General features: G+C 37.2%; 2 protein-coding genes across 3 annotated transcripts in view; one reads left to right on the forward strand and one right to left on the reverse strand.

The window, feature by feature from the left end:
• The window catches only part of LOC120779062 (regulating synaptic membrane exocytosis protein 2), a 414623-nt gene that overhangs the window by 194861 nt on the left and 191902 nt on the right, over window positions 1–27860 (forward strand). For both annotated transcript variants that reach the window (XM_040111195.1, XM_040111196.1), the window contains exon 4: window positions 7067–8626. In XM_040111195.1, coding sequence (XP_039967129.1) covers window positions 8591–8626 — 36 coding nt within the window. In that variant the 5' untranslated portion in view covers window positions 7067–8590. The remainder of the gene's footprint in view (window positions 1–7066; window positions 8627–27860) is intronic.
• Window positions 18581–19144, reverse strand: LOC120779068 (putative nuclease HARBI1). The gene is made up of 2 exons (XM_040111204.1): window positions 19018–19144; window positions 18581–18963 (listed from the first exon to the last, which is right to left on the reverse strand). Exons 1-2 carry the CDS (start codon window positions 19142–19144, stop codon window positions 18581–18583), a joined length of 510 nt encoding a protein of 169 aa, XP_039967138.1.

The following is a 27860-nucleotide window of genomic DNA, read 5'->3' on the forward strand; positions in this document are numbered from 1 at the left end:
TTCATATGTGATGTTAAGAAAAAAATGTTTGCTGAAAACATGAAAGGCCATTTGCTGCGATTTCTTAACAGTCTATTTATGTACCTATTAATACATGCATCCTTATATATAACGATACTGTTAAGAACTACTAAAAGCACAATAAAACAGTAACTAAAATCACCAGAGACATTAAATTTTACAATGAAATGGCATTTGACAGCTTTATTGGAGTCTGGGTCAAAATTGGGCCACCTTATTGCATTCACCACCGTTTTCATTTAGATGAAATCACATATCGCAAGATCCGCTCGACCGATTTCAACCAAATTCAGTGCATGAGATTACTTCAACATTAGTTTCTCACAGTGTGGAAATCGGACTACCCGCCACACCAGTACTTTTAAAGTATGCCACCATAAGTCAAAAAATATCACAAATCGACCTGAAACTGTTCCAGCTCCTAAGTATCGAATATGCGAGCCCCTGCATCTATGTAAAGTTGAATTTTGCCAGAAAATGTCGGTCAATGTTTGAGATACATATTTGTATATATGAAATTCAGAGAGAATACTTTCCTGATGACAATACGTCTGTATCAAAAATGTGTTCAACCGGGTCAATTCTTACTTCTCTTAGCTCCCATATACCTACACAATTGTTTTCGAACTGCCTTTATACCGCAAACAAGGTCTGTCGCAAAAGAAACAGAACTGTTTAAAAAAAAAAACAACAAAAAATTAATATTTTTCAAAAGTTATATTTTTTATTAAAGGTAGTTTCCTTGTGCTTCGAAACAGCGTTTAGCCCGGTCAATTAGCATTTCAAATGAGTGTTTAAGGTCATTTTTCGGAATGCTCTTGAGAATATTGCTCGTCGCCTTTTGGATAGCTGAAATGTCCTGAAACCAGTGTCCTTTCATGGGCAAATAAAGTTTTCCAAATAGGTAAAAATCACAGGGTACCAGATCAGGTGAGTAGGGTGAGTGATTAATGGTTAATATGTAGTTTTTAGTCAAAAAATCAGTGACAAGCGTCGACCGATGACAGGGCGCATTATCGCGTAACAGGCGCCAGTACCCTGCCTCACGGTATTGTGGTCGAGCACGACGAATGCGTGACAAAAGACGCTTCATGACACCAAGGTAAAACACAGCATTAATCCTTTGGCCAGGTGGGATAAACTAACGGTGTACAATACCCTCGGAATCGTAAAAACAAATCAGCATTGTCTTCATTTTTGACTTCTGAAGACGACCGACTTCGTTACAGAGGTCCTCACGACTTTCTTGGAATCGCTTAAGCCACTGGAATATCCAAAATTTAGTATTTGCTCTTTGTTCAAAATGCATTTTACGACCGATGATCAAAAGCTGCTGTCACTTTTTGATCGATAACATCGATTGTAGGTATCCAATTGTCTTAAAGTTTTTACGAAATGTCAACAAGAGATCAAACTTTTTATTTCATATACACACCAACAGCTGGCGCCACCAGAAACAGTTATATTTAAAAAGTTCTGTTTCTTTTGCGACAGACCTTGTATATCAGCCAACTTGTGAGTTATCTTAATGAAAATTAGAGAGCGTATTTTACTGATAACAGTGAAATTCTAAAAGTATCTCCCCCCCTAAGTCAGTGCACCTCAGTAGTGCGTTGCGATTTTTGCAATGGATAGAAATATCGAACAGAGAATTTGCCTCAAATCTTGTATCTCTAACCAAATTTTGTATGCGGAATCATTGCGAATGTTTGAAACGACTTACGTTGATTAAGTTTTATCAAAAACACAAGCTAACGAGGGGTATAAACCTTCAAATACAGCTGTTCAAAAATGAGTGAAAATAATGGAGAAATTCGCTATATAATTTTTTTTATAATAAAGGAAAGAATGCCACGTAAGCCACCAATGAAGTTTGTGGAACTGAATTTGTGAACATCAGTTCGTGTACCACAACAATGGTTCGCTCGCTTCGGTTCTGGAAATTTCGAAATTTCGATTTACACTAATAAAAGTTTTACACTGATTGGATAATTTCTCTAGCGGAAAAATGGCAAAAAGTGGTCGACCAAAATGGTAAATTTTTCTTTATTTATTTGTTAGTATAAATATAAAAAAATTAGTGGAATTTTGATTGGAAATACGAAAAGACTTTTTCGACCACCTAATATTAAAAAAGGATAAGGATATGGTGCTTCAAAATCGCCAGGCAAGTGTTAGAGAGATATCAAGAGAGCTTGATATCTCTTGCGAGTCCGTTCGAATGATTTTGGTGGATATTTTGGGTATGAAACGCGTTCGTGCTCGACTCGTCTCGATAAAGCTGAGTTCTTTCAAATAGAGTTCCATACGTAAAGAGGTCTCTTTGGGCATGTTTGATCGTGCGAATTCCGATTCCACATTCATAGAGAGCATCCTCATAACTGCAAATGAGGCATGAGTTTATGCGTTTTACAGGCAAACAAGTCAATAAATATCGGAGTAGAGGACAAAACGATTGGACAATCAATGAGGAGTTAACAATTTTCCGTCATTCAAAGAGATAAAACAAAATTCGGTGAAGGAACTTATGAAAAAGTTTTGAGGGCTAAAAAGTCGTTGACAAAAGTGTATTACATACATCTGCTGGGGATGACTTTGTAGGCGACGAAATATATAATATTGTATAAATAAAATTTTTTTGCGTTTTATTTAAAATTTTCGGATAATTTTTTGTCACAATGTAACAGTCACATGTGCAAACAGAACGACTTTTTACTTGACGGGAAATTCAAGAAATTTGGCATGTATTTTTATCTAAGATAATGGAGAAATATCTGAAGAAATTGTTTATGTCAATAATTTCAAGTCCTTGTTTGAAAACCTTTTCTATTTGACGAGATATCCTAATAGAACTTGATATGTATTATTGCCCAAATCAATGATATTATATAATATTATGTATAAGAAATCTAATTTTAGTACTAAAGTATTTAGCTCCCATAGTAAATGATCGATCAAAACCGATTCCGAGTTTATAGAACACTTTTTATTTAACGAGATATAAATTCGATAGGGAATATACTTTAAAGCAACGCCATAATATTCGAAGAACTTGTTCAGAACGGGTGGCTATAGCATATAACTTTTATATAAAATAAACGATCATTTGCAAGTCCTCGAACTTTTTTACTTGTGAAGGGTATTCTAGCCTTGGTGCAACCGAAATTAAAGCGTTTTCTTACTTTCACACTCATTACCCTTCACTTGCTTGCATTCTTCACCGCCACCGGCAAATTAAAATGTTTGCTGTTATCAATTCCATATTAAAACCCGAGAAAATTTCGAAGAATTGCTTTTGCTTTTTTTGTATTTTTTTTTTTGTAATTTGTGTAACTGCAACTAAGACTACAAATCGATTAAGTAAAGCTGAGAGTATTTACATTCCGACTAATTGAATTCCTTTGTTATATCTCACTGTGGTCCGAGGCGTTTTGGCAACATGCGACTGGCACAGCTAACGTGTGAGTGTGTGCGAGTGCAAAAATGTGAAAATATGCTTAAAGCAAAGCACAGCCACTCCACTTGGCCGCAAATAGAATAACGCTTTGATTTAAGTAAATATTTTACATTCATTTGCAGCGTGTAAACAGAGTCCAAAAGTGCACGACGAGGCACAAATAAGTGTGTGCAGAAGCAATTACAAACACACACACACACACACTTGCATGCATGCATAAAAATAGATATGCATTTGTGTTGGCAAATAGTTGCAATTCAAAGCCGGCAACTAAACTGTCGATTACACTCACCGACGGACAACTAGTGGCACATTGTGAGTGTATGTGTGTGTATGTGCGCTCAATCACATGCTTCAATCGTTCAACTGTGAAAAGTTGTATGAATAAACTTTTTTCTTTCATACACACACACACTCACACTCGCTTGGCTAAAGTTTCATTCATTCACTTACGCACTCAATTTATTCGATTCGCTTTAATCTTTGCATTCACACTTGAGATGACAGGCAAAGCGAGATAGAAGCGTTGGACGCTGAATGAAATCAAACACATACTCGAATATATATTCACACATATACATACATATGTATATACATTACATATTATACACTTGTATATACAAACATCTGGCATCCTTTCGTTGATTGCGCGGGCGTCGCCGAGCCACATGTCTGGGAGGCGTGCGGCGATTTGTTTACATGCATATCTCTGCCTCTTCTTTCTTTATGTGTATGTGTGCGCCAATACGCATACATTTATGCAGATTATCAGCTATCTTGATGTCCAAACACACACTCACACACATATTTAAATATGGCAAGTTCATGCACTCGCTTGGCGGTCAGCATCTCTGGAGAAATCATCACATGAGCTGCGCCAAATAGCAATTGAACGGATATTTGACCGCTTGAATGCATCGCATTTCAAAGATTCTGCTGATATTTGTAGAAATTTGCGTTTTCTGAGAAAGTTTGCTCGAAATATTGAGTTCATATCAGCTTGTGTGGCAAGGCTTTCACAAATGGGAGTCAACGATAAATACCGTTAGCATTCGATTTGATTATGGTCAGCTGAAAATATTCTGCGCTCAAGCTTTATGCAAACAAATGCTTGTGGTCCACAGCCACGCAAGCAGACACACACATATACATATATGGCTATATATATATTTGGTTATGTATATATGTATATATAGGCACACACATGCATAGCCACCATATATACTAAAGCAATTTAACCAATGTTGCCTGCGTGTCGTAGAGTGTGTGTTGCAAGGAGAGCAAATAAGCGTTGTAAATCGATTTGTGATAAGCATATTTGTTGTTGTGGTTGTTAAACAGTTAGTTTCATTCTTATGTTCACTCATTCCCACGCTGGTCGTATGCTAGCATCCCTATACGCACATACATATGCAAGGGTATATTAAAAAAAATTTGGAATGTGTATTAGCGTGGGCCAATTATATACGAAGGTTATTTTTTAAATCTAAGACTAACTTGGCGGGGTTCTTTATTTTATTAGCACAATTCGAATGGATTTTTCCAGATTCCGATTCAAAGTATTGTTTACCACCATAGTCACTATATTTTCACTATAATTCCACCAAAATTATGTGAAGATATTGGTCGAATAAAAAAACTGAGAAACTTGTACACTTTCTTTACCTAATCATTGCGGTGTCTTTCAAACCAAGGTAGCAGTCATTAGGATAGCAGTAGCTTTACTGCTCCAGAGTGCAGCCTCCTTCTGAGAAGTGTCTATCAACTCAGATATCAGAGCGACGATACAAGCCTTGAACTCATTATTTAGAGTTATTCAAGGAGTGCCTAACTTCGATATCAATAGCTTAAAGTCTTTTTGTGATGAGACTGGTAAGAGCGCGAGGCCACGAATCGTAGGAAATTGTAAAGCTTATGAGCTAGGAAGGAAAGGCACCCTAAACCGCTAGCAGTATAATGGTAGTGGGAAGGTGCTCCCGTATCCGCTTTTTTTCTATTACTAGATAAAAACCCGGGACTTCAGGCTTCGCTGAAGCTTTGACCGTGCTGGACCACCATCGGTACATGCGCTATCACCCAAGATCGATCGCAAGAGATCTACTGATCTCTTTGCTCTCAGTAAGGCTAGCCTCACCCTAGGTGTGGGGCTTTTAACTGCCCACTGCCTGCTGGGAATCTTACCAGACGCCATTTGCAGAAGCTGTGTGATAAAAGAGGAGGTGGAAACAACTTAACACTTCCTTCTTAACTGTCCTGCGTTCGGAAGGTCAATACTTAAATACTTGGGAGCACATAACTTCAGACTTATCATCGAGCCTGACGGGTATGAAAATTAGACGCCTGTACAAACTTGTATTCCCTACTAAGCGAAAGCAGGAGTTCTTCTTATCAACGGTTTCACAAAGGAATACTTATAACAGTCCACCTGCGATCTCTCTAGATCAGCCATCTAACCTAATCGACAGTTACTCAAGTGGGCTGTACACGCTGAACCCGCTCCACAGTGTGGATAAATGCAACTATCGGCTGTTAGGGTTATGGCATGGAATAACTTTTATTGACTATCTTGAAAATGGAAGGAACAACAGCACCAACAGAGGATTGACAGCGATTATAACATAGCGTTGTTGGACCTCTTGGAAGACCAAATCGGCAGACACTGCCACATTTGAAGAGAAGAAAGTGCTATTTCACCAAGGCAATGCACTGCATCATGTGTCAGTGAACACGATGCCAAAAATCCATGCATTGGTCTTATTCTTCAGATCTGGCCACCAGGGACTATTTTTTTGTTCTCAGATCTGTAAAAGAATTATGTTGAATAAAAAATCGAGTTTTGCCAAAAAATTATATTTTACTATGGTTGGGCGGTTACTTTTCAATTGACGAGTCATATGCAAAAAACATTAAATTTTTGAAATTCACTAGTGGCTATAACCACTTAAGTTACACATAGGCTACGAGTCAAATTAGCCTTTACTTTCAATGCTCTCACGCATGTACATAAATTATAAGCATGTGAATGAAAGTAAAATTGCCTTTGACTTAAGTATTCACTCTTTGTCTATACTTACGCTCTTGCGCAGCCATAATTGCGGCTTTCCCTTTATACCTCCAACTCATTGTAGGCCCGGCTAATTAAAGGGTATATTAGGGCATGCAACAGCAACTTGAGCGAACTATGATTGCGTCTATAGTGAGCCAATCCCGAATAGAGCTTTTAAACAAAAAAAAAAAAGAAATTTATTAACAAAAGGACTTTGCTCACTGATGGGTTGGTTTGTTGGGTGGGTGATTAGTGTTAAAGAGAAACTAATGCTATTATCATTACTTCAGCATTAATTGCTACACTTGCTTTTCGTCATACAAAAAAATTCATTTGATAAGTATGGTTGTGAGAGCATTTGAAGCAAACGAAAACCACCCTCACTCTCCCTTCTCGATGTGTATTATAACTACTGACAGCTTTAGTATAAGGAAAGAATTTCTAGATATAACTTTTCATTAAGAAAACGAGTATTTGAATAAACTACGAGTATTCAAATTTTTTATTAATCCCACAAATATTATTTTCTTGCTTTCTTCCAGAATTACGACGCAAATGCGACTTAAGGAACAAAAAAATTATGAAATTACACGGTAAAGCATAAAAACCTCAACTTCAACCAGCAGCTCGTCGGTCCGCGCATTTCATTCGAAAAGTTTTAATTCACCGTTACACAGAATTTCAGAAAAATGCTGACAGCATTCAAATGCAAATGGGCAGAAAGCGTACATCAACAATGTCACGCGACGGCAGCGAGTCAAGCTGCACCTGAAAAGTACCAGTAAAAGCAAAATAAAAGTGAGAATAAAAGCGGCGAAGAAAGCAAGCGGAATTCGGCCAGGAAGCGAGGTAGTTGGGAAAACGAATGCATTGAGCGAATCAGTCACGCGTTTAAGCAGGCAACTGTACTACAACAAAAACTAACCGAAACTGTGGGGCACGTTGTTAAAACGCCACGCCAACGCCGGAAAGTATGCTATGGAAATAATGAAAAAGCAGCAAATGTAAATTTTGGTTGAAGGCAGCGCGAAAATAAAGCAACAAACAGTGGCAAAGCAAATAAAACGCGCTCCGCCAACCATAATAATAACCGTCAAGAAAATAATGACGCGCAACAGTAAATGCGTGTTGCATGCATGTGTTAGTGTGGCGCACTTGTAACCGGTGAAACCAGCCAAATTACACGGCGTTGCACGAACCGCGCGCATACAAAGCGATATAAATTTTTGCTTCATGCGACACTGCATCAAACGACAACAAAAACAATAGCAACAACAACGCCAATTATACTGTCAGCTGCTGGCGGTGGACCGGAATACGGCCCAGCGGATGTAGCAGCGTGCGCAAAAGCACCGTTATTACAGTTGCAACCCACTTATTTTACGGTAAAATACAGGAGAGCATTGAAAAAGCTGGCTACTAGCGTTTCAAAGCTTGAAAAATAATATTTTGTTGCTGCGAAAGAAATCACAAACCGAAAAATTTAAAGAAAAATATTTTTCGCAGACAGCGCATCGAAGAGCAGCATTGAATACCGTTACCTGACACGCTTACACCGTTGCTACCAAAAAACGAAATGTGTTGCGCACCCCATTGTTGTTTTTGTTGCATTTATGTAAACATCAGCCATTAGACTTGCAGCCTTGCAGCTGAGTGACCTCATTTCTCACAGTGTATTCGAAGCAAACGCGAGCAAAATATAGTCAAATCAACTTAATTCTCAAAACTCAGAAAACTCAGTTATCATACGGCACACACACACACAGATAGCCGCACTCAAAGGCAAACATTTCGCTTTGCCATTAAAATAATTAAAAATTTGTGCATTCGCGCGCAACAAAATGGCGCGGAGTGTGGCATAAATAATAAAAAAGAGCCATCCAGTTATCAAAAGTAACAATAAATTGGCTGCGAGAAAGAAATAAAAATATAAACCGGAATTTTTTGGCCGTTAGGCGGTTGAAAAAAACGGTCATTATTAGCCGCGCAGCGAAGTGAGAAACGAAAAACCGTTAATTATAACCGAAATTTCACCTTTTACTGAGAGAGAGCGATAAGTCAACAAAATGTTGCCCACCAATGTAATGACGTTCATGAAAAAGGTGAGTCTCCACATATATGATTCTAACATGACAAGTAATTAGTAAAAGTAAATTTATAAAACATATTTATTATTGCTTGTAAAAAAAATGTTTGCACTAAGGTCGAAACAAAAACAATCACAAACTTAAAACCGAAAAGTGTGGGTGTACGAAATTATTTTTATTTTCAACAAATATAATTCCAAATTCTAGTAATGAACTCAGCAGCTGTACGCTCTTATAGAAGGTAGTACTTACCTTCCCTTTTAGTGCTGCGGCTCGAATTGTTTTTTCCAGCAGTAGATTGAAGAAGTCGCCTGATAGGAAGTCACCTTGTTTGAAACCTCGTTTGGTATCGAACGTCTCGGAGAGGTCCTTCCCGGCCCTGACGGAGCTTTCGGTGTTACTTAACGTCAGTTTACACAACCGTATTAGTTTTGCGGGGATACCAAATTCAGACATAGCGGCATAAAGGCAGCTCCTTTTCGTGCTGTCGAAAGCAGCTTTGAAATCGACGAAGAGGTGTTGTGTTTCGATTCTCTTTTCTTTTCCAAAGTTTGGCGCATGGTAAATATCTGATCGGTTGTTGATTTGCCACGTCTAAGGCCGCACTGATAAGGTCCAATCAGTTTGTTGACGGTGGGCTTTAATCTTTCACACAATACGCTCGATAGAACCTTATATGCGATGTTGAGGAGGCTTATCCCACGATAGTTGGCGCAGAATGTGTGGTCTCCCTTTTTGTGGTCTCGGGAGAGCACACTTAAAATAGAAAATTAATTCCTGTGATTAATATTGACCGAAAAATACTTGCAATATTGTGCGAAAGGCGTGGTTTGTTTTGTGCCATTTATTAGTAGTTAAAGAATTTGAGAGTAAAATGTAAAAAAAAAAATATTTTATATTTCCTGAAACTTTTTTTAAGAATTTGTTTTATGATTCTCCGGCGAACACTCTCTTTTTAGGGATCAGCAGTAATCTGCCACCATGTAACGATACCATTAACCATGATACGTTTCTTCCATCACTTTTTGATACTTTGGAACCGCTCCTTCCTCCTCTTCTACTTGATTCTCTTAAGGAGTCTCGGTGGTCTAGAACCCTCAAATTAAGGGTGTTTTCTGAATTTTTTTTTAGGGTTTAAAAAAAGAGCAATCGATTTAAAATTTGTATTAAGTTTATTTATACACTTATGAAAAGTACAAAAATATTTTTTTTGAAATAAAAAAAATGTTTAACAATATTGAAAATGGCGTCCAAAAAAAGCTATCTTTAAAAATGACTCCCGATGAAGTTGTTGATTTTAACTCTTCAGAACATCTGAAACATAAAAAACCAAATAAATTATTAATCAGTAGGAGTGCAGCTATCGCTGGGACTACAACAAAAAAAAAAATTTAAAATTAAGAAAATTTCGCGCTTTTGAAGTTCAGATTCTGAAAACAGCTATTTTTGGACCAGTTTTAGATCGAAAAAAATCGAAGTTCTTAAAATTAAAATTTGATCGTAGTCCCAGCGATAGATACTGATATTTTAAACACCATATTAAAATTTCAAGTAATTCAGATGGATAGTTTTTTTTCATCAACGGCACTCCGAAAAAAGCAGTTTTGAGATAAATGACGTACAAAACCTCCATTTATTGAGTCCCTCGACCGCCCGCTACCTGCTAAAACGGCTGTAGAAGCTAAAATAATGTGAATTTCCATCCAAAAATTTTACAGTATATTCTTAAAGGACTATACTTTCGAACTATCAAACAAAAAAAAATCGATTTTTTGAAAATTCTAGACCACCTTAATCTCAAAATTTAAATTTTACGACATTAAAACATTTTTAGAGAAATCTTTGAATCGAACCGACCGAAATTGATCCTTAACCTCTATTAATCGAACGTAAAGAAGAATTTTCATCTTTCCGCTTCTACACTGATCAGTTAAAGATATATTTCAAAACGTTTGCCTGTCCGAATATGTGTAAAAATAGTTTCATATTTTTGCCAAGAGGTCGGATATGCCGAATTTAGTAACCCTGCACATATATTTTATTAGCCAAAACCTAACCCTTCGGCCATTAAAGACAACACTTTCATAACAACTACAACCATTTAAAATGTTGATATAACAACTGTAAACCCATATTTGTATTTAGGCGGTTATTGTTGCCAATATAGCATATACGATGAATATTTAAATAACTCATGCGACAAAACTTCTCACCAAATGGATATCAAAATCGTATGGGCTGCACCTGAGATGCTCGTAAAAAAGCTGAAAACTCTTATACAAAAAGTGCTCAAAACTCCGCTAAGCGCTTGCCGCACCACTGCGTCCACATAAGAAGGTTACTCATACGCCACGTCGCTTCTGCTCAGCACTAGCTGGCGCTGTTGTGTGTAAAAAAATGCCATCGAAACTTTTATTGCGACATAAAAACAAAGAAAGACAGTCAAACAGCCCACCAAGATGTCGAACAATTGATGATGTGATGTTTATGTGTATGTATGTGTGTGTGTGTGCATGTGCGGGCGAGAAACTTTGTCAATATTGTCAGTGTTGCATAAATTTGAATGTCAAAAGCGACGCAAAGAAAACAAAGAGACACTGCGAACAAAACATCGATAAACATAGGGCAACAGTGTTGTGGGCAATTTTACGCATTGAGCAGCTAATACAAACAACAACAACAGTAAAACAATGAACTTTGGCAATAATAAATCGATCAAATGGCGAAATTATTTAGTGAAGGGCCGACGAAGTCCTTCGCATGTGCGCCAGCGATTCGAAAGAGATAAAGTTTCCAAGGAGACATGCTAGTGGGCGCAGCAGCACACATACACAATCACACACACACAACACATACACAATTTGGTTTATTTCCAAGGAAAATGTAAGCTTTTAGAAGCGAAAGTAATTTGGTTGCTCTGAGTTTTGGGCAGTTGAAATATAAATGGAATTGGCTTTACAAAGTAGCCGCAAGTGAATGCAGCAAGCGGCAGATTAATGCAGTCCAAAGGGGATTCTTCAGTAATTTCTTGCACAAATATATAACCACCGTTGTTTTGCATATGTTGTTGTCAAGGTTAAAACAATATTCTGCAGAAAGCCATGAAATTGGTGAAACTTTTCTTTGAACTTTTTAATGGAAAATATATGATAGCTACAAGTATTTAAGGAAGTTTAGACAAATTTTACAGTTATCCTCTTGTTTGGGATACTGGAACCATTGAATTTTCAAAAGCATTTCTTTTACACTTTCTACAGGGTGTCTTAAGTTTAAACGATGTTTGTAATACACAAAAGGAAACGTCGGATGCCCTTTAGAATTTATGATTGGATTTATATAAATGATTAGCGGGACGAGCAGAGTCGTCTGGTATATACCTGTAGACCTATATTTTTATGCACGTTATTCTCTCAAAATTTATTGATTTTTTTTTTATTGAAACTGAAATGAGTTTTTGATGACTCATGTCCAGCTCTTGACCGATGCTACGGCTGCTACTACGCCGGTCTCTTTCGACCAATTCAGCGATTTTATCGCAATTTTCGACGACAGGCCTTCCGGAGCGTGGCGCATCTTCGACCACCTCTACACCAGAACGAAAACGTTGAAACCATCGTTGTGCGTTGGAAATGGAAACTGTATCGGGCCCATAAACTGCAAAAATTTTATTGGCGGCTTCAGATGCATTTTTGCCTTTATCGTAGTAGTACTGTAAAATATGCCGTATTTTCTCTTTATTTTGCTCCATGTTTGCGACGCTATAACTCACGAACGACTTAAAAGAAACGACAATCAATCAAACAAGTGTTAGCGCGTCAAATGAGCTTTCCAAAAAGGTATAGCATGACCCGATGCGACGAATAAAACTAGAACTACGCGCTTTCAGCGCCAACTAGCGAAAATACCACAAGACTTTTTTGACAACCTATTACATCATCATGAAGTTTTGGCACAGTTGATGGTATGGTGTCCTTACTAACTCCTCAATATAAAGATCATTCTGCATATTTACACTATAAGAAATGTACCCAAGAAGACTATTATAGCTTTGAAACAGTCGAAGTCAAAGCTTTTTCTGGTTTTCTATTTGGTCTAATAATGTAAGTTTTCCTAACACATTCAAGTTGCTTCCAACTCATTGGCTGGCTGAGGTGATGACGATCGGTGTTTAAATGTTTAATTTCAATCTTTTGAATCTCTGTACCCGTCTTTCCTCAAACGTCCCCTGTTAGCCTAAGGGTATATATTCAATTTAATATGATGCCTTGTTTCTGCTTCTTATTTGTTCTGAAGGTCAACTTGTGTTTACTTGCAACTTTCAATAGAAAATATGAAAAATACATAACATTGCCTTTATTTCGAAAATGATAATAGCACTCGACGTAGTTCTTCCAAAATATGTATAGCATTGAAAAGGGTTCATATTAAGAAACATCATAATTGGTTACCTTTTCTGGTTGGTCTTAAACCGTACATACTACTATGGGCAAGAAATAGTAAGACTTTTTAATTTAAATTTCACAAGTCGAAAAATTTTTTCCCTAAGTTGGTCTGACTGTCAGGGACATCTGCGGCAAATGTCACATTAATGTTTAGTATAAGCTTGTCTTTCTTATAACGCAAAGTACATTCGATGAGTGAAATTATTCTACAAAGATATGTCAATAAATTTTGTTTGCGGAATCAAATTTCTGGAGTCAAAACATTCAGAATGTTAGAAAAAGACTTCGGTGATAATTTTTTGTCGCGAGCAAGTGTTTTTGACTAGTACAAAATATTCAAACAGGTTCGAAAATGCGTTGACGACGAACCACGTTCAGAACGGCCATCAACATCAACTAATGATTAACACGTCAATAAAATACAAGAACTGGTGTTTGAGTATCGAAAACTAACAATCAGAGATCTTACTGGCATCGTTGGAATATCGGAAGGGTTGATGAAAATCATTTTGAAATATTATTTGGCTCTAACATAAGGGAAAGCACGTTCTGTTACAAAATCACTAAATTTTTACGAAAACCAGCGTTGCGTTGTCGTCTGTGAAACAATGTTTCCCACCTATCAGGATGTCATGAAACGTATTATTACTGGCGACGTGTCTTGGATCCCTGCTTCCGACCCCAAAATAGTCGATCAGTCGACCGATCATCGTGGCAAAGGTGAGTCGAAGCCGAAGCCGAAAAAAACAAAGTCAAAGTAGGTCAAAAATTAAGGTTTCAACATGAAAGATTGCATTGATTATCGAGGTGTGGTGCACTCCGCATTACTTCCGTCCGGCCAAACTGTCGGCAACAAATACCTGAATGTTATGCGTCGTTTGCGTGAAGATTCGTAAAAATAAGTCGGAATTATGGGCAGATATCTCTTGGTTTTTACACCATGACAATGCACCGTCACATACTGCATTAATTATTCGTGAATTTTTCGCCAAATTTTCAACCAACATCGTGCCGCAACCATCATACTCACTTGATTTAACTAGTTTCATCAAACGACCGCTCCCGAGAAACCGTTTTGTGTCAATTGAAGACATAAAATGTGAATCGCTCTGCGCATTTAAGACTATTTCGGAAGTTAGTTTTAGCAACTTTTTAGAGGGTTGGACAAAAAGTTGGCACAAGTGTTTTAGAGCCTTTGAGGGGGTCGACATAGATTTTGAAGAATAAAGTATGAATTTTAAAATTATGAAAAACGTTTTAATATTTTTGCTCATAGTGGTATTGTACATATATTGGAAAAACCTCAATGAGATGAAGTAATTGAATTGGCCCTACCATCCACATGGATACACTAAAAAATCCTCTATGTACCACTTTCGCGGATTGGAGAATAATTTGGGGCATCTAGTTGTCGAATCAAGCTCTGTTAAAATCACCATCATTATTATGAGAGCTGGATCATAGCTCGAAAAATTCTTGGTTGGTACTAGTTTCAGACTTCTTGCCGGTGTAATGGTATGAAATTAGCGTTTTCTGTTGTGAGAAAAAAATTATTCAAAGTATTGACCATTGCCTTTCACACATTTTGACCACTTTTGTTTGTGGATAGTATGCCAATAGAAATGTTAGTCTTTTGGAGCAAACCAATTAGGCACCCAATTTATGACTTCTGCGCAGGAATCGAAATGCTGCTTAGCCAATGCGTGTCCCATCCATTAAAACAAATAATAACACTGGTCAACAAATTTGTAATTTTTTTTGTCACATGAAAATTTATATCAAATTTTGAAATTACTAGGGCCACCAAATAATAATATATCAATGAAAAAAAATGTACACATCATGTTTTCTTGTGACATCAAAACATACAAAATTCAGCCACACTTACAGAATTATTTCCTAATATCAAATAGATACTTATGATTTTCTTGAATATTTGGCTTTCGGTAGGTCCCTTTTAAGTCTCCAACAACAGTCTGCTAGCATTCTTGGACTCCATTTCCCTTGATAACGCTTCCCCATTAAGGAAATGTCTTGATGGAACCTCTCACCTTGTTCGTCACTCACAGCACCCAATTTTGCCGGAAAGAAATCCAGATGAGAGTCTAGCATATGTATTTTCAAGGATATATTACACCCCAAAGCTTTAAATGATATCATAAGTTCATTTATTAAATCTTTGTAATTTTCCGCTTTATGGTTACCTAGAAAATTTTGAACAACATTCACAAAATATATCCAGGCGAGTTTTTCCTGATCATTCAGTTTTTCTTCTTCCCTCTTTGATTTTTTAGATATAAAAGACCATCTCCATCTTTAGGCATAGCTTTTACAAAATTTTTTATCAGGCCAAGCTTTATGTGCAACGGTGGTAAAAGTATGTCATCAGGGTTCACCAGAGGATCATTTTTAACATTTTTTTGGCCTGGAATTAGTGATTCACGCTTGGGCCACACTTTCTTTTCATAGTGACTTTTTCTGTCTCTACTGCCCTATTCACAAATAAAACAGCAAAATTTCGTATAACCAAGCTGTAGTCCAAGTAAAAGTGCAATGACTTTAAAATCACCACAAATTTTCCAAGCGTGTTTACTATATTCAAAATTTTCAAGTAAATCTCATATTTTCTTAAGTCTCTTTCATATTAGAACCATGAGCAATCGACACTGAAGGAAATTTGTTTCCGTTATGCAGTAACACTGCTTTCAAACTAGTTTTTGAAGAGTCAATAAACAGTCGCCAGTGACTTGGATCATATTCGAAATTTAATAAATTCATCACAACAGGAACGTTATTACAATAGACTAAACCACCTCCTTCAGAAAAGTAAGGTTTTATTTCATCGTCACGACGTCGAAAATGGGAAATCTTTGTACCACGAGAAAGTAAATTCCCCTCGCTTAATCTAGACCCCAAAAGTTCAGCCTGTTTTTTTAGACAGATTTAAATCACGTACTAAATCGTTTACATCACGTTGTGTCAATAAGTGCGGTTCTTTTGAAGTTAACGGTTCATAGCTTGAGTCACTATCTTCAGATACCTTATTATGCTGACTAAGAACAAATTCCGGACTAGAATTCTCACTTGCTGATCGATTTGGAGGCATCCGCACAGGTAGTTTGGCACTATGTAGGATGGGTCCCTTGGCCGAAGACAAGTTTGGATACTGGATATTGTGTTTGGATTTGTTGGTAATACCTTTTGTTTGAGTCAAACAAAAATAACAATCATTTACATCATCCTTTGGTTCAGTCCAAATCATTGCTATAGCAAATGACAAATGTCTAGGTTCTTGTTTAGCCCAACCTAAAAGGAGCCTCACACAAGTTACACAACATTTATGTACAGCCCAGGATTTTTTTTGCCGAATTTCATTGAAATCGGTCTAGTAGTTCCTGCGATATGGTTTTTGGTCCATAAGTGGGCGAGGCCACGCCCATTTTCAATTTTTAAAAAAAGCCTAGGTGCAGCTTCCTTCTGCAATTTCTTTCGTAAAATTTAGTGTTTCTGACGTTTTTTGTTAGTCGGTTAACGCACTTTCAGTGATTTTCAACATAACCTTTGTAAGGGAGGTGGGCGTGGTTATTATCCGATTTCTTCCATTTTTGAACTGTATATGGAAATGCCTGAAGGAAACGACTCTGTACAGTTTGATTGACATAGCTATAGTAGTTTCCGAGATATGTACAAAAAACTTAGTAGGGGGCCGGGCCACGCCCACTTTTCCAAAAAAATTACTTCCAAATATGTCCCTCCCTAATGCGATCCTTTGTTCCAAATTTCACTTTAATATCTTTATTTATGGCTTAGTTATGACACTTTATAGGTTTTCGGTTTCCGCCATTTTGTGGGCGTGGTAGTTTGTCGATTTTGCCCATCTTCGAACTTAACCTTCTTATGGAGCCAAGGAATACGTGTACCAAGTTTCATCATGATATCTCAATTTTTACTCACGTTACAGCTTGCACGGACGGACGGACGGACAGACGGACGGACGGACAGACAGACAACCGGATTTCGACTCTACTCGTCACCTTGATCACTTTGGTATATATAACCCTATATCTGACTCTTTTAGTTTTAGGACTTACAAACAACCGTTATGTGAACAAAACTAATATACTCTCCTTAGCAACATTGTTGCGAGAGTATAAAAATAGACTAAGATAAGAGATACCTACTTGTATTTCCTTGTACTGTCAGTATAATTTTTATAAAATATTGGGCCTAATCATTGAATCCGTTTCGATCGAAATATGGGTCGATATGATCGAAAAAATTTGCGTTGAAATCATTGAAACCGTATCGAAAATAAAATTTTCGATCGAAGTGAACTCACTTACCGACTTGATAAAATGCTTTCCGCGGCACATAGATGTCGCTAATTTCGAAATCATTGATTCCGCAATATCGAAAATTTGTGTCGAAATCAATCCGTTGGTGAGTGCGTTGCGGAATTCTTACAAAAATGGATAATTTGTAAGTATTTTTAAAAACAATTGCTAATGACGCAATCATTTATATTTTAAATTGATATTTTAGAGATAAGAGACAAAAACACACCAACAAAAAACAATTTGAAGTGTTAGTAAGTGAAATGAAGCTGCACCCCGACATAGCGAAAGGATTTTCGCAAAGAGCACCAGGCGAATTGAATCATTTTTGGGAAGAAATTTCAAGCAAATTAAACGCAGTAGGTCCCCCAATCAAGGACAGAACTGGATGGAAGAAGGTATGAAAAATCACCATTTGTATATTATCGGAATTAAGCTACCTAAGTTATAGGTTTGGACAGATTTCAAGTTTGCGACGAAGATAAAAATGGTCAAAAATGGAAAGCAAATTTCAGGAACAGGAGGTGGGCACTTCAGCCAAATTTCTTTAAGTGCACTGGAAGAGGAAGTGAGTGTTATTCTATCACTCAATGCATCAGTGGAGGGATTAAAGGGCATTACAAGTTTTGGATGCTCAAAAGAAAATATTCCGGAAGAAATACCAACCACAAGTACTCCCCGCAAAAGACCGGTTGAGTCAATTTATTTCCAGCCTGACATTGACTTGATTGATATATGACTCCTGGCCAGACCATAGAATCTAATGCAGATGCTGATGTGTTCTGTACCCCACATAAAAAGAGTAAAATAAACAAAATGGGTCTTCTTACAGAACAAATAAATATTCAAAAAAAGATGGAGGAAAATGTATCTAAATTGTTAGCCACGCTCATTAAACATCAAAAAGACTATATCCAAGAACAGTCCGACACAAACAGGTGGCTTAGGAAACTAAGTGAAAATGAGAAGGATAAATTGAAAGAAATGAAGCGACATAATGCTGTCATGGAAAAAATAGCCTTTGATAAATTGGAAACCAAAAAAAAAATTCTAGAACTGGAACTTGAACATTTAAATAATCCATAAGTTTTTATTATTAATTCAAAATATTTACATTTTAATGAATTTTTACGTTTTTTAACTTAGTTTTAATAAAAATGAACTCAACATATTTAGTTATATATGAACTTATACTAAAACATATCTAAAAAAGTTTCTCTTATTCTATTTGCTTCGTCGGTAGGCATATCATTTAAGTCATTGTCATCATTGTTTGAATATTCATTTTCAGATATATCCAGGTGTGGCTCATTAAAATTTTCGTTAGAATTAAAATGCAAACGAATATTATGCAATGCACAGCAGAAATTAACAATACGCGCTGCTTTATATGGTGCGTAATGTAGTCCTCGTTCACTGCAAAGGCAACGAAATACTGATTTTAATAAACCTATTGTTTTCTCAACAACTATTCGGCCTTTAGCATGATACGTATTAAATCTTCTTTTTCTGAGGCATGTGATTGGTTCTCTAAATGGAGTTATGAGCCATGGTTGAAGAGGATACCCTTTGTCTCCTTTAATGCGTACATTTTTATTAGGTGATCGTACTTTTATCAATGGTTTCTCACCTAATATTAAATTTGCATTTCCTCTCCGATAATTGATTGCGCTGATAGTTTTTATGTCACTCAAATCCCATACATGAGAATCGTGACTACTGCCAGGATATTTTGCACTAACGTAGCGTATTTGCATTTTGTGGTCGCACACCTATATACATTCAGAAAAGCGAATATATATAAATATTCAGTTTAAAGATAAATATAAAAGTCTTACTATCATAACGTTCAGACTTGAGAATCCTTTGCGCTTATAATAAAGATGTTTATCTCTCGTTGGAGCCATTATCTTTATGTGAGTTCCATCAACTGCCATTGTCACACCCGGAATTTTTGACTTGGTAAAAAAAAATGTTTTTGATTCCAATTCTTCGTTTTCATTCATGTAAATAGAAATCCACCGTGAACATAGTCTGTACTCAAGAATGTTTAGAACTTCCTCTAATATTCCACAGAATGTCGATTGGGCCACATTTATATTGAAGTCCCTTCCAACACAATGCTGATAGTTGCCTGTGGCAAAGAAGCGCAGACATGCAGCAAGTTTTATTTTCGGAGAAAGAGAACCTTGTCTCTTATCATTTCCACATACATTTTCGTATTCCTCTAAAATGTATATAAATGCTCCTTTGTTGATGCGAAAATTTTTGAAGAAACTGTAAATGTATATGCATGTAAACAAAGTTATCTATGTCGTTTTTAGCTTAAATACTCACTTATAATCATCCATTTCCAATATGTCTTTTGAATTATTCCTCAAATTTCTGCGCTCGCGACGAATTTGTATACAATTTTCATCCTCATTATCGCTATCACTTAAATGTAACATGATTGTATCCATTTCAAATATTTATATAAACGAAGCAAAAGCCCAACCAATTTAATTTTTCAAACTTGTCAAATTTACCGTCGATAATGTAGTTTGACATTTGTGTTTTTTGATAAAGCAGTTTATCGACGGAATGAATGATTGCATGAAAATTTTCGATCGAAAATCTGTATCGTATCGAAATCGAATTCGTTGCGGATTCAATGATTAGACCCATTAATTTTCACAATGCCTTTATACTTATTTCGCACTTCCTAACGGTTTTAATCGCGTTTTATTTTTCATACACACATAAGGATGAGTAAAACTTATTGATATTGCCTAAAGTTGCCACAGAATTCAATTAGGCATTTGCAAAAAAAAAAGTTATTTTGTGGGTTGCAAATCAAGAGAGGAATAATAAGAAAAAAATCCGCCTTTATACCTCTTATTCTATAAAAATTGCAGCTCTGAAAGGCAATTTTAGACTATTTAAATGAAACTAATCAAGAGCAGTAGATAGTTAATATATTAGCCAACTTGTTCTCTAATTGATATTTACTTGTTTTAAGCAATAAACTGCACATGCAACTTAAGCGCGTCCGCACATGCCACAAAGTAGGAGTGAAGCTGGTTTTTAGCAAATTTTATAAAAATGCTTCCTTGCTGCTTTTCATAAAATTCAAAGCTGCAAAAAGTTGTAAAAGTAAATGCAATGTATATGCATGCAATGTAAATGTGCAGCATGTTGCATGAAGCACGCAGCGCATTGCAAACACGCGTTTACATTACTCGCCGTCAGCAGTCACTTTGCATTAGGAAAAGCACACACACGCACGAAAAATAAGCAAGAAGCAAGCACATTTGCATGCGTAAACCGCTTTTTGCTGGCGCGCCTGCAGTGCTTTGCATTCTTTGCGCCTTTGTGCTGGTGTTTGTGTTTGTGTGATAACAAACACAAGCGCTGCGTTACGTATACGCCATGTAGTCGAACAAAATTGTGCATTATGCGGATTTCCACTTCAAAGCACACACACATGCGAATTATTTGCTATACTTATAAACATGTGTGTGTGATTTATTAATTAAACTTGAATGCAAGTCAATTAGCCTGAATTTGGCCGTTTAACTGACAGTCAATATCACAGACACGCTTATAGATTTTATCTTTTCGTACTCGCGCAACATTTTGCTCTTATTTACCTCAACTATATACTTCGCTATGGACTTGCACTTTACTATAAATATTAAACGAGTTGAATTTCGTGCTGTAATTTGAGTGAAAGTTGAGACACCTTGCTGAAATTTGGTTCATGTGATCCTTGGCGCTCAATAAATTTAAAATTGCAGATGGGCTATAAATATAAATTAAAATTTCTTTTAGTCCTTTCTTTTTACATATATATAATTTTTGTTTCATTGCTAACAGACATTATATTTCTGTGAAATACTGAAGAAAATGTGCTCTCATCCCAAAAACGAATGATGTTATTTTAAAACCCCATGGTTACTCTAACAATTCGATAAAAGCAATTTTTTATAACGGTACTTTTCCTACTATTGTAGGTAGTAAGCGGAGTGCACTGAAAACGATGTTTCATTGCTATAAAGACAGCTCTTCCACGCCGAAAAAAGGAAAGAAACAAATTTCCCTTATTTTTTAATTATTTATTGTGTTTCCATTGTTACTATTAAGTGAGAATATTCGATTTGACATTGAGTTGGTGTAATAAGAAACCTTTTCTGGGGTTAATAAAGCCCATGTATCCGAAATACTTAGCTGGTTTCAGCTCAGAAATTGTATTAAGTTGACAAAAATCCTCGTAAGTCTCTTTTACCAGCCATCCCAGATGTTCTCAATAGGACTTACATCAGAAGAACAAGCCAGCCATTCTGAAAGATCAATATTTTTACGTGAAACCCACGTTTTCGTTGACCTGCTCGTATGGATTCTTGCGTTGCCGTGCTTTGTTGAAAAGATAAAGATTTTTGCGGATGACTGTGTATGTAGGTAGTAAATTTGCTTCTAATACTTCCTGGTACTCGGCAAGAAGGAAATGCCAACAATAGTGTCCCAGAATTTAAAAAAGCACCCCATTTTATTAGTTATTAGAAAGGATCCCTGAAATTTCGCTTTGAAAAATATCGTGGCTTTTTTCGTAAATCTCTCCATAATCCCAAAAAACCATCTGGAAAAATAATCATCGGAAAAAATCACCTAGGATAAATAGTAAGGTTTTTAATCTGACCTGATACCATTCTTTATTTATATGATTTCGAGCAAAACTGACTCTTAGAATTTCGTTTCACCGCCCAAATGTTGAAATAGATGCGGAAATTTTGTTTTCATCTTTCACTTTTCGTATTGACATCATTTTCTTTGATAACTGTCAACAAATTTCTCCTTCCTGTTGCGTGTTAATATTTTTTTTCGACCAGAGTAATTACAGTGAGCATAATTTTCCTTTTTATTCAGGTAATTACACGCCATTGAAAATCTTCGTATTCAAAATTAAATTTCAAATCTAAAATAGAAAAAAAAAAACGCATCAAACTTTTCCTTCCACCACAAGAACTATCTCATAAAAATAATAACGAGTTATTTTAAAAACAGAAAGCTGAGTTTTGATACGGACGAAGGCACCAAGAGCTACTCTATCTCGAGTGCAGTACCCCAAGGCTCAGTGTTAGGCCCACTATTATGGAACCTTATGTATGACGGGGTGCTAAGAAGTCAGCAACCAACAGACGCGAAACTAATAGCTTATGCGGACGATCTCATGGTGGTAGCAGTGGCCAAACAATTAGCCGACCTGAGGAATAATTGTAGTGAGTGCTTAAATAGTCTACGCCAGTGGTTCCCTTCTATGTGTCTGAAACTGACGGAGGAAAATACAAAAGTTTTAGTCATAAGCACTAGGAAGATAAAAGAACGAATAGAGCTCACCATAGGGGAATGCAAGATTACTTCGCAGCCGCAACTGAAGTATCTAGGAGTAATATTAGCTTCCAAATTAAAATTTAAAGAACAATTGGAGTATTCTTCCGCCAAGGCAAACAAAATTTATAATGCCCTACCGAGAATGATGACCAATAGAGGCTGTGTGGGTTCCAGCCGGCGATTCTTAATAGCGAAAGCAATGAGTTCCGTAATACTGTATGCGGCACCAGTATGGACAAAAGCGTATGCTAAACAGATAATTGCAGTGCATAGGCTTTCTGCAATTCGGGTAATAAGTGCTTTCCGGACAATATCAACCCACGCTGCTGAAGTATTAGCCAGTATGCCGCCCATTAACATCCAGGGAGATGAACTCGAGCATTTATATTAGTTAGCAACGCCTAAAACAGTATCGGCAAGGACAGAGGAGAGAAACAAGAGTACTAAAATGTGGCAGGAGCGATGGAATTCCTCATCCAAAGGGCGCTGAACCCATCGACTTATACCAAACATCCACTCGTGGATAGACAGACGACATGGGGACTTAGATTTCTATCTGACCCAAAAACTTAGTGGACATGGATGCTTTAGAAGCTACCTTTTCAGATTCCACAATGACATTAGTCCGAACTGGCCGACGTGTGAAGAGTATATAGAAGACTCTGAACATGTATTATTTTATTGCCCGCGATTTTCGAATACAAGGGAAAAGCTAAAAACCACACTCGGTGGTAGTTTTACGATCGATAATTTAACGACACTCATGTGTCAGTCGACTGATAAATGGAAAGCTGTCAGCGTTCATAATGACCAAACTGAGATCTTTTCAACAGACTAGGCGTCCGTCAGTCCGCGCAATAGAGGAGACTTAAATGTCTTGTCTCTCCCACGAAGTAATACCTAGCAGGTGGTTCTCTGGGAGAGACCTGAGGAGTAGGTTGGGTTTAGCGTATACAAGTTCCGCACTTCGGCTTTCGATGCTTCCCCCTACTATACAAAAAAAAAATGAATTTTGAATTGTTTTTTTTATTATTTCAAGAAATCTAGCGTGATACCTCAGCAATCCGCTAGTACTTTTCCTGCCTTCTCAAACTCCTACCTACTCCATTTCCGTTAATAGTTTTAATGACGTAATGACTGCATTGCTAATTGCTCACCTTGAACAATATTTATATGTAGGCGGATGTAGTAAATGAGTATTGATGGTTCGCGCTGCTGCTAAACACACATTTTAACAAGCGAACACGAGTAATTTCCACGATTAATGTCACGCATTAACACAACACGACCCAGCCATGTTCAATGGGAATACACACACACACGCACACAAAACACGCGTACCTCATCAGCAAATACATTGCAGCCTCATTTGTCAAGCAATAATGGCATTACTCGGTATTCACGTGCAATGAAAAATAAATTTGTAAATTTTGGAAAATTAACTGGTGGTCACTGCAAGGACAGACATCACTCTTGATGCAAGCAGGCGTGATAAAATGGCTTCCGCGCTGGGAAAACTTGTTGTGCTTATTTAATAATTGCAAACGTAAATAAGTTGCTGCAAAACGCGAGCAGACCAAGGTGAACGAATAAAATACAAAGTGCAGTCGACGAGTTTTACGATGAGTGAAATTATTCAATAAAGATGTTCCATTGATTGGTAGAAATTATTCGAGGAGGGTCGAGAATGCATTGACGCCAAAGACGGCTATCAAAATCAACTGATGATTAACACGTCAATATAATAAAAGAATTGGCGCTTGTGAGTCGACTATTAACAGTCAGATATTTTACTGTCATCGTTGGAATATCGGAAAAATCAGTGGAAACCTTTTTGAAAGATCATTTGGGTCTCAGAAAAGTGAAAGCACGATTGATTCCAAAATCCCTCAGTTTTTTTTCGAAAAACAGCGTCGCGTTAACGGATTGTTTGACAAACCGACTACCTGGATGTCATGAAACGTATTATTACTGGCGATGAGTCTTGTGCTTACGACGCGGAAATAGACGCTCAACCGGCCGCATATCGTGGCAAAGATGAGCCGAAACCGAAAAAAAACACGTCAAAATAGGTAAAAATTGAAGATTATGTTGAAAGTTTTCTTCGATTATCGAGGTGTGGAGCACTTCAAATTGCTTCCGACTGGCCAAACTATCAACAAGGAATACCATTTGAGTTTTATGCGTCGTTTGTGCGAAGCTATTCATAAAAGGAGGTCGAACAACTATTGGTTTTTGCAAATTTTCAACCAATATAGTGCCGCAACCACCTCATTCGCGCCGATAAGACTTCGGGCTATTCAGCAAAACGACTGCTCCGGGGGAACCATTTTTTACTCCATTGAAGACAAGTATGGCCAAAGTCTTACTATATATTTACAGTATATAATACCATACTGATGTTGAGCAACACGAAAAGCTCTGTCAGGATCGGGAAGGATCTCTCCGAGCCGTTCGATACCAAACGAGGTTTCAGACAAGGCGACTTTGAAGTTGTAGATAATTTCGTCTATTTAGAAACCAGTATTAACACCACCAACAATGTCAGCCTGGAAATTCAACGCAGGATTGCTCTTGCGAACAGGTGCTACTTCGGACTGAGTAGGCAATTGAAAAGTAAAATCCTCTCTCGACGAACAAAAGCCAAACTGTATAAGTCGCTCATAATTCCCGTCCTGCTATATAGTGCAGAGGCTTGGACGTAGCAACAACTGATGAGTCGACGTTGCGAGTTTTCGAGAGAAAAGTTCTGAGAAAGATTTATGGTCCTTTGCGCGTTGGCCACGGCGAATATCGCATTCGATGGAACGATGAGCTGTACGAGATTCGGATGGACAAAAACCCTCCAGTTCTGAAAGTATTCGATGCAGTACCCGCCGGGGGAAGCAGAGGAAGAGGAAGACCTCCACTCCGTTGGAAGGACCAAGTGGAGAAGAACCTGGCTTTGTAAGGAATATCCAATTGGCGCCACGTAGTGAAAAGAAGAAACGACTGTCTCAACTCTGGTCTATTGTGATTTTTCCTGTTAGCACACCCCTTAGTAAAACCATTAGGTTTCCCGATAGCCTGACTCCACTTCTTTATCTTGCGATTGCGGTCTAATCCAGGAGTAAGATTCTGTTGTCCCTACTCTTAGGTCACAGAAGAGGCACAGATTTCGATGAATGCCTCTATGCCCAGGGAGCCATACTAGTAAGATATTATTTTTTGTGGCAACCCAGTTAAACATTGCTATGAACTCTAGTATAAATTTCTGATTTGATTGTTATTCACAAGATTACTTGAAGTGCCTTTTGACTATCGCTAAGAAAGGCAATTGTTCCCCCGTACTACTTTTATCTTGAATTATCTCTACACATCTACTAATGCTGTTGACCTCAGCGTGAAAGATGATCAGAAACCTGTCCATGGCCACACTATACCAGCCCCATTTTCATCTCCGGCTTTTCGTGCCGTTTGTATACCTTGTGCTCTTACGAAGATACTCCTCGACGGTGAAGTTCTCCAATTAATTTATGCTGCACAGTGAGTCTTTTCCGCAGTACGCATCAGTCTACATTAATGCCGTGGATGCTCCATCTAAGAGCTGATGGTTGATGACTGATAAGGGGCTATCATAGGAACAACGCTCCAGCAGTCCTCTCCCAACCTTAACCTTTGAATTTTCTGCTCTCTTCTGCCTTCTTATTCCAGGGACTCATGATGATCTCACTAAACCTGTAGTTCAGGCGATATCCTTGTTGCCGGATTTTCTGAAGGACACTGACCGAAGTGTGTAAGCCCGCCTTTGCGATTTCAATAGGCCGAACAACATTTATCCTGCACTTAAATGTTTCTTATGATAAACTCACCGACGTATAGCTAATACCAACATCCATACTTTTAAAAGTACTTTTAAAAACACTTTAATATTCGAATTAGTCAGTATTTACATACATTTTCCAACTCTTCACTCCATCCCTACCAACGAGCGTAAGTAAATGCTCAACACCAACAAGAGGAAGTTTGCAGCAAAGTAAACACTGTCAAACGTTTGCGTTAAATATGCAAAGGTGTTGAGTGGATTATGAGGGTAAATTTCGAGGTAAGTTCAGCAGAAGCAGCCGAAAGTAAAATGGCTTTTCAAACAAAATTTCGTGCACATTTTATATGCAAGCAACAAACTTTAACGCCTTCATTCTCAAAAATGGAAAATAAGCTGTTCCTAAAGCAACTGCGCACTCAAGCTGCCACAACTTCAACCACGAGAGTATGTAAATACTAGGTTGGCATATTCAAGCTCAGTCGCACGGGACAGCATTCGGTATACGCCACGACGCCTGTGGTCTCTCTAATAATGAGCTGAGTTCCGTAGAAAATGGCATTGATTTTGTTGTTGTAGGTTGGAAAAAGGAGTGAAATGCTCGCTATGCTATATAAATTTCCATGCATACTAAGAGAGAGCGAGTATCTTCGCCTTGTGGTGTAATATTTTAGGTTTAGGCTTTATTTATTATTTATTTAATATTCAAATAGCTGCGGCCGCACTAACAGCTTTCTTGATCACTAATAATTTTATGGCCATAAAATTTTATCAAGTTTCGTATACTTAAGCGACTTTTGCTATAAACTTTTAGAATTCAATCACATTTTCATATTCCATGCAAATAAAGGGTGTTCTTTGAATTGGCATTTAGAATACAGTATTTATTACTGTGTTTTGTTCGTGGAAAAATACTGATAAAATAGTGCTAAAGTACGATTTTTTTTAATTATTTATATATTTAATATAAAATACTGCTATTCTATTGAAAGAATATAGTGATTGAGTAGAATTTTCGTAATGAAGTTTAGTACTAATTCAGAACAAAATGTTGGTAATGAAGTATAAATGTGTTCTAACGTCGAATGAAGTCATTGTGATATACTATGTAACTACTTAGCTCGCATCTACCGCGGATTTCTTGAAAAACCACTGGCAAACAAATATTTATACACCTTCTATTCATTTACTATTAAGCATTTCTTAAGCTATGTTGTAACCGTAACCGAACAGCTTTTGTTGGGATCGGCTCATATTGAAACACCCATACGGTCGACTGTCACGATGTCATAGACATGTTT

Source organism: Bactrocera tryoni, chromosome 5, assembly GCF_016617805.1.
Source record: "Bactrocera tryoni isolate S06 chromosome 5, CSIRO_BtryS06_freeze2, whole genome shotgun sequence".
Taxonomy (NCBI): Eukaryota; Metazoa; Arthropoda; class Insecta; order Diptera; family Tephritidae; genus Bactrocera; species Bactrocera tryoni.

Bases quoted from the DNA above. Each gene is read 5' to 3' on its own strand.
- LOC120779068 (XM_040111204.1), bottom strand. From the start codon at position 19,144: ATGCAAATACGCTACGTTAGTGCAAAATATCCTGGCAGTAGTCACGAT. The intron at 18,964-19,017 runs GTGAGAAACCAT...TACGCATTAAAG, and splicing joins AAATGCAAATTTAATATTAG to GAGACAAAGGGTATCCTCTT.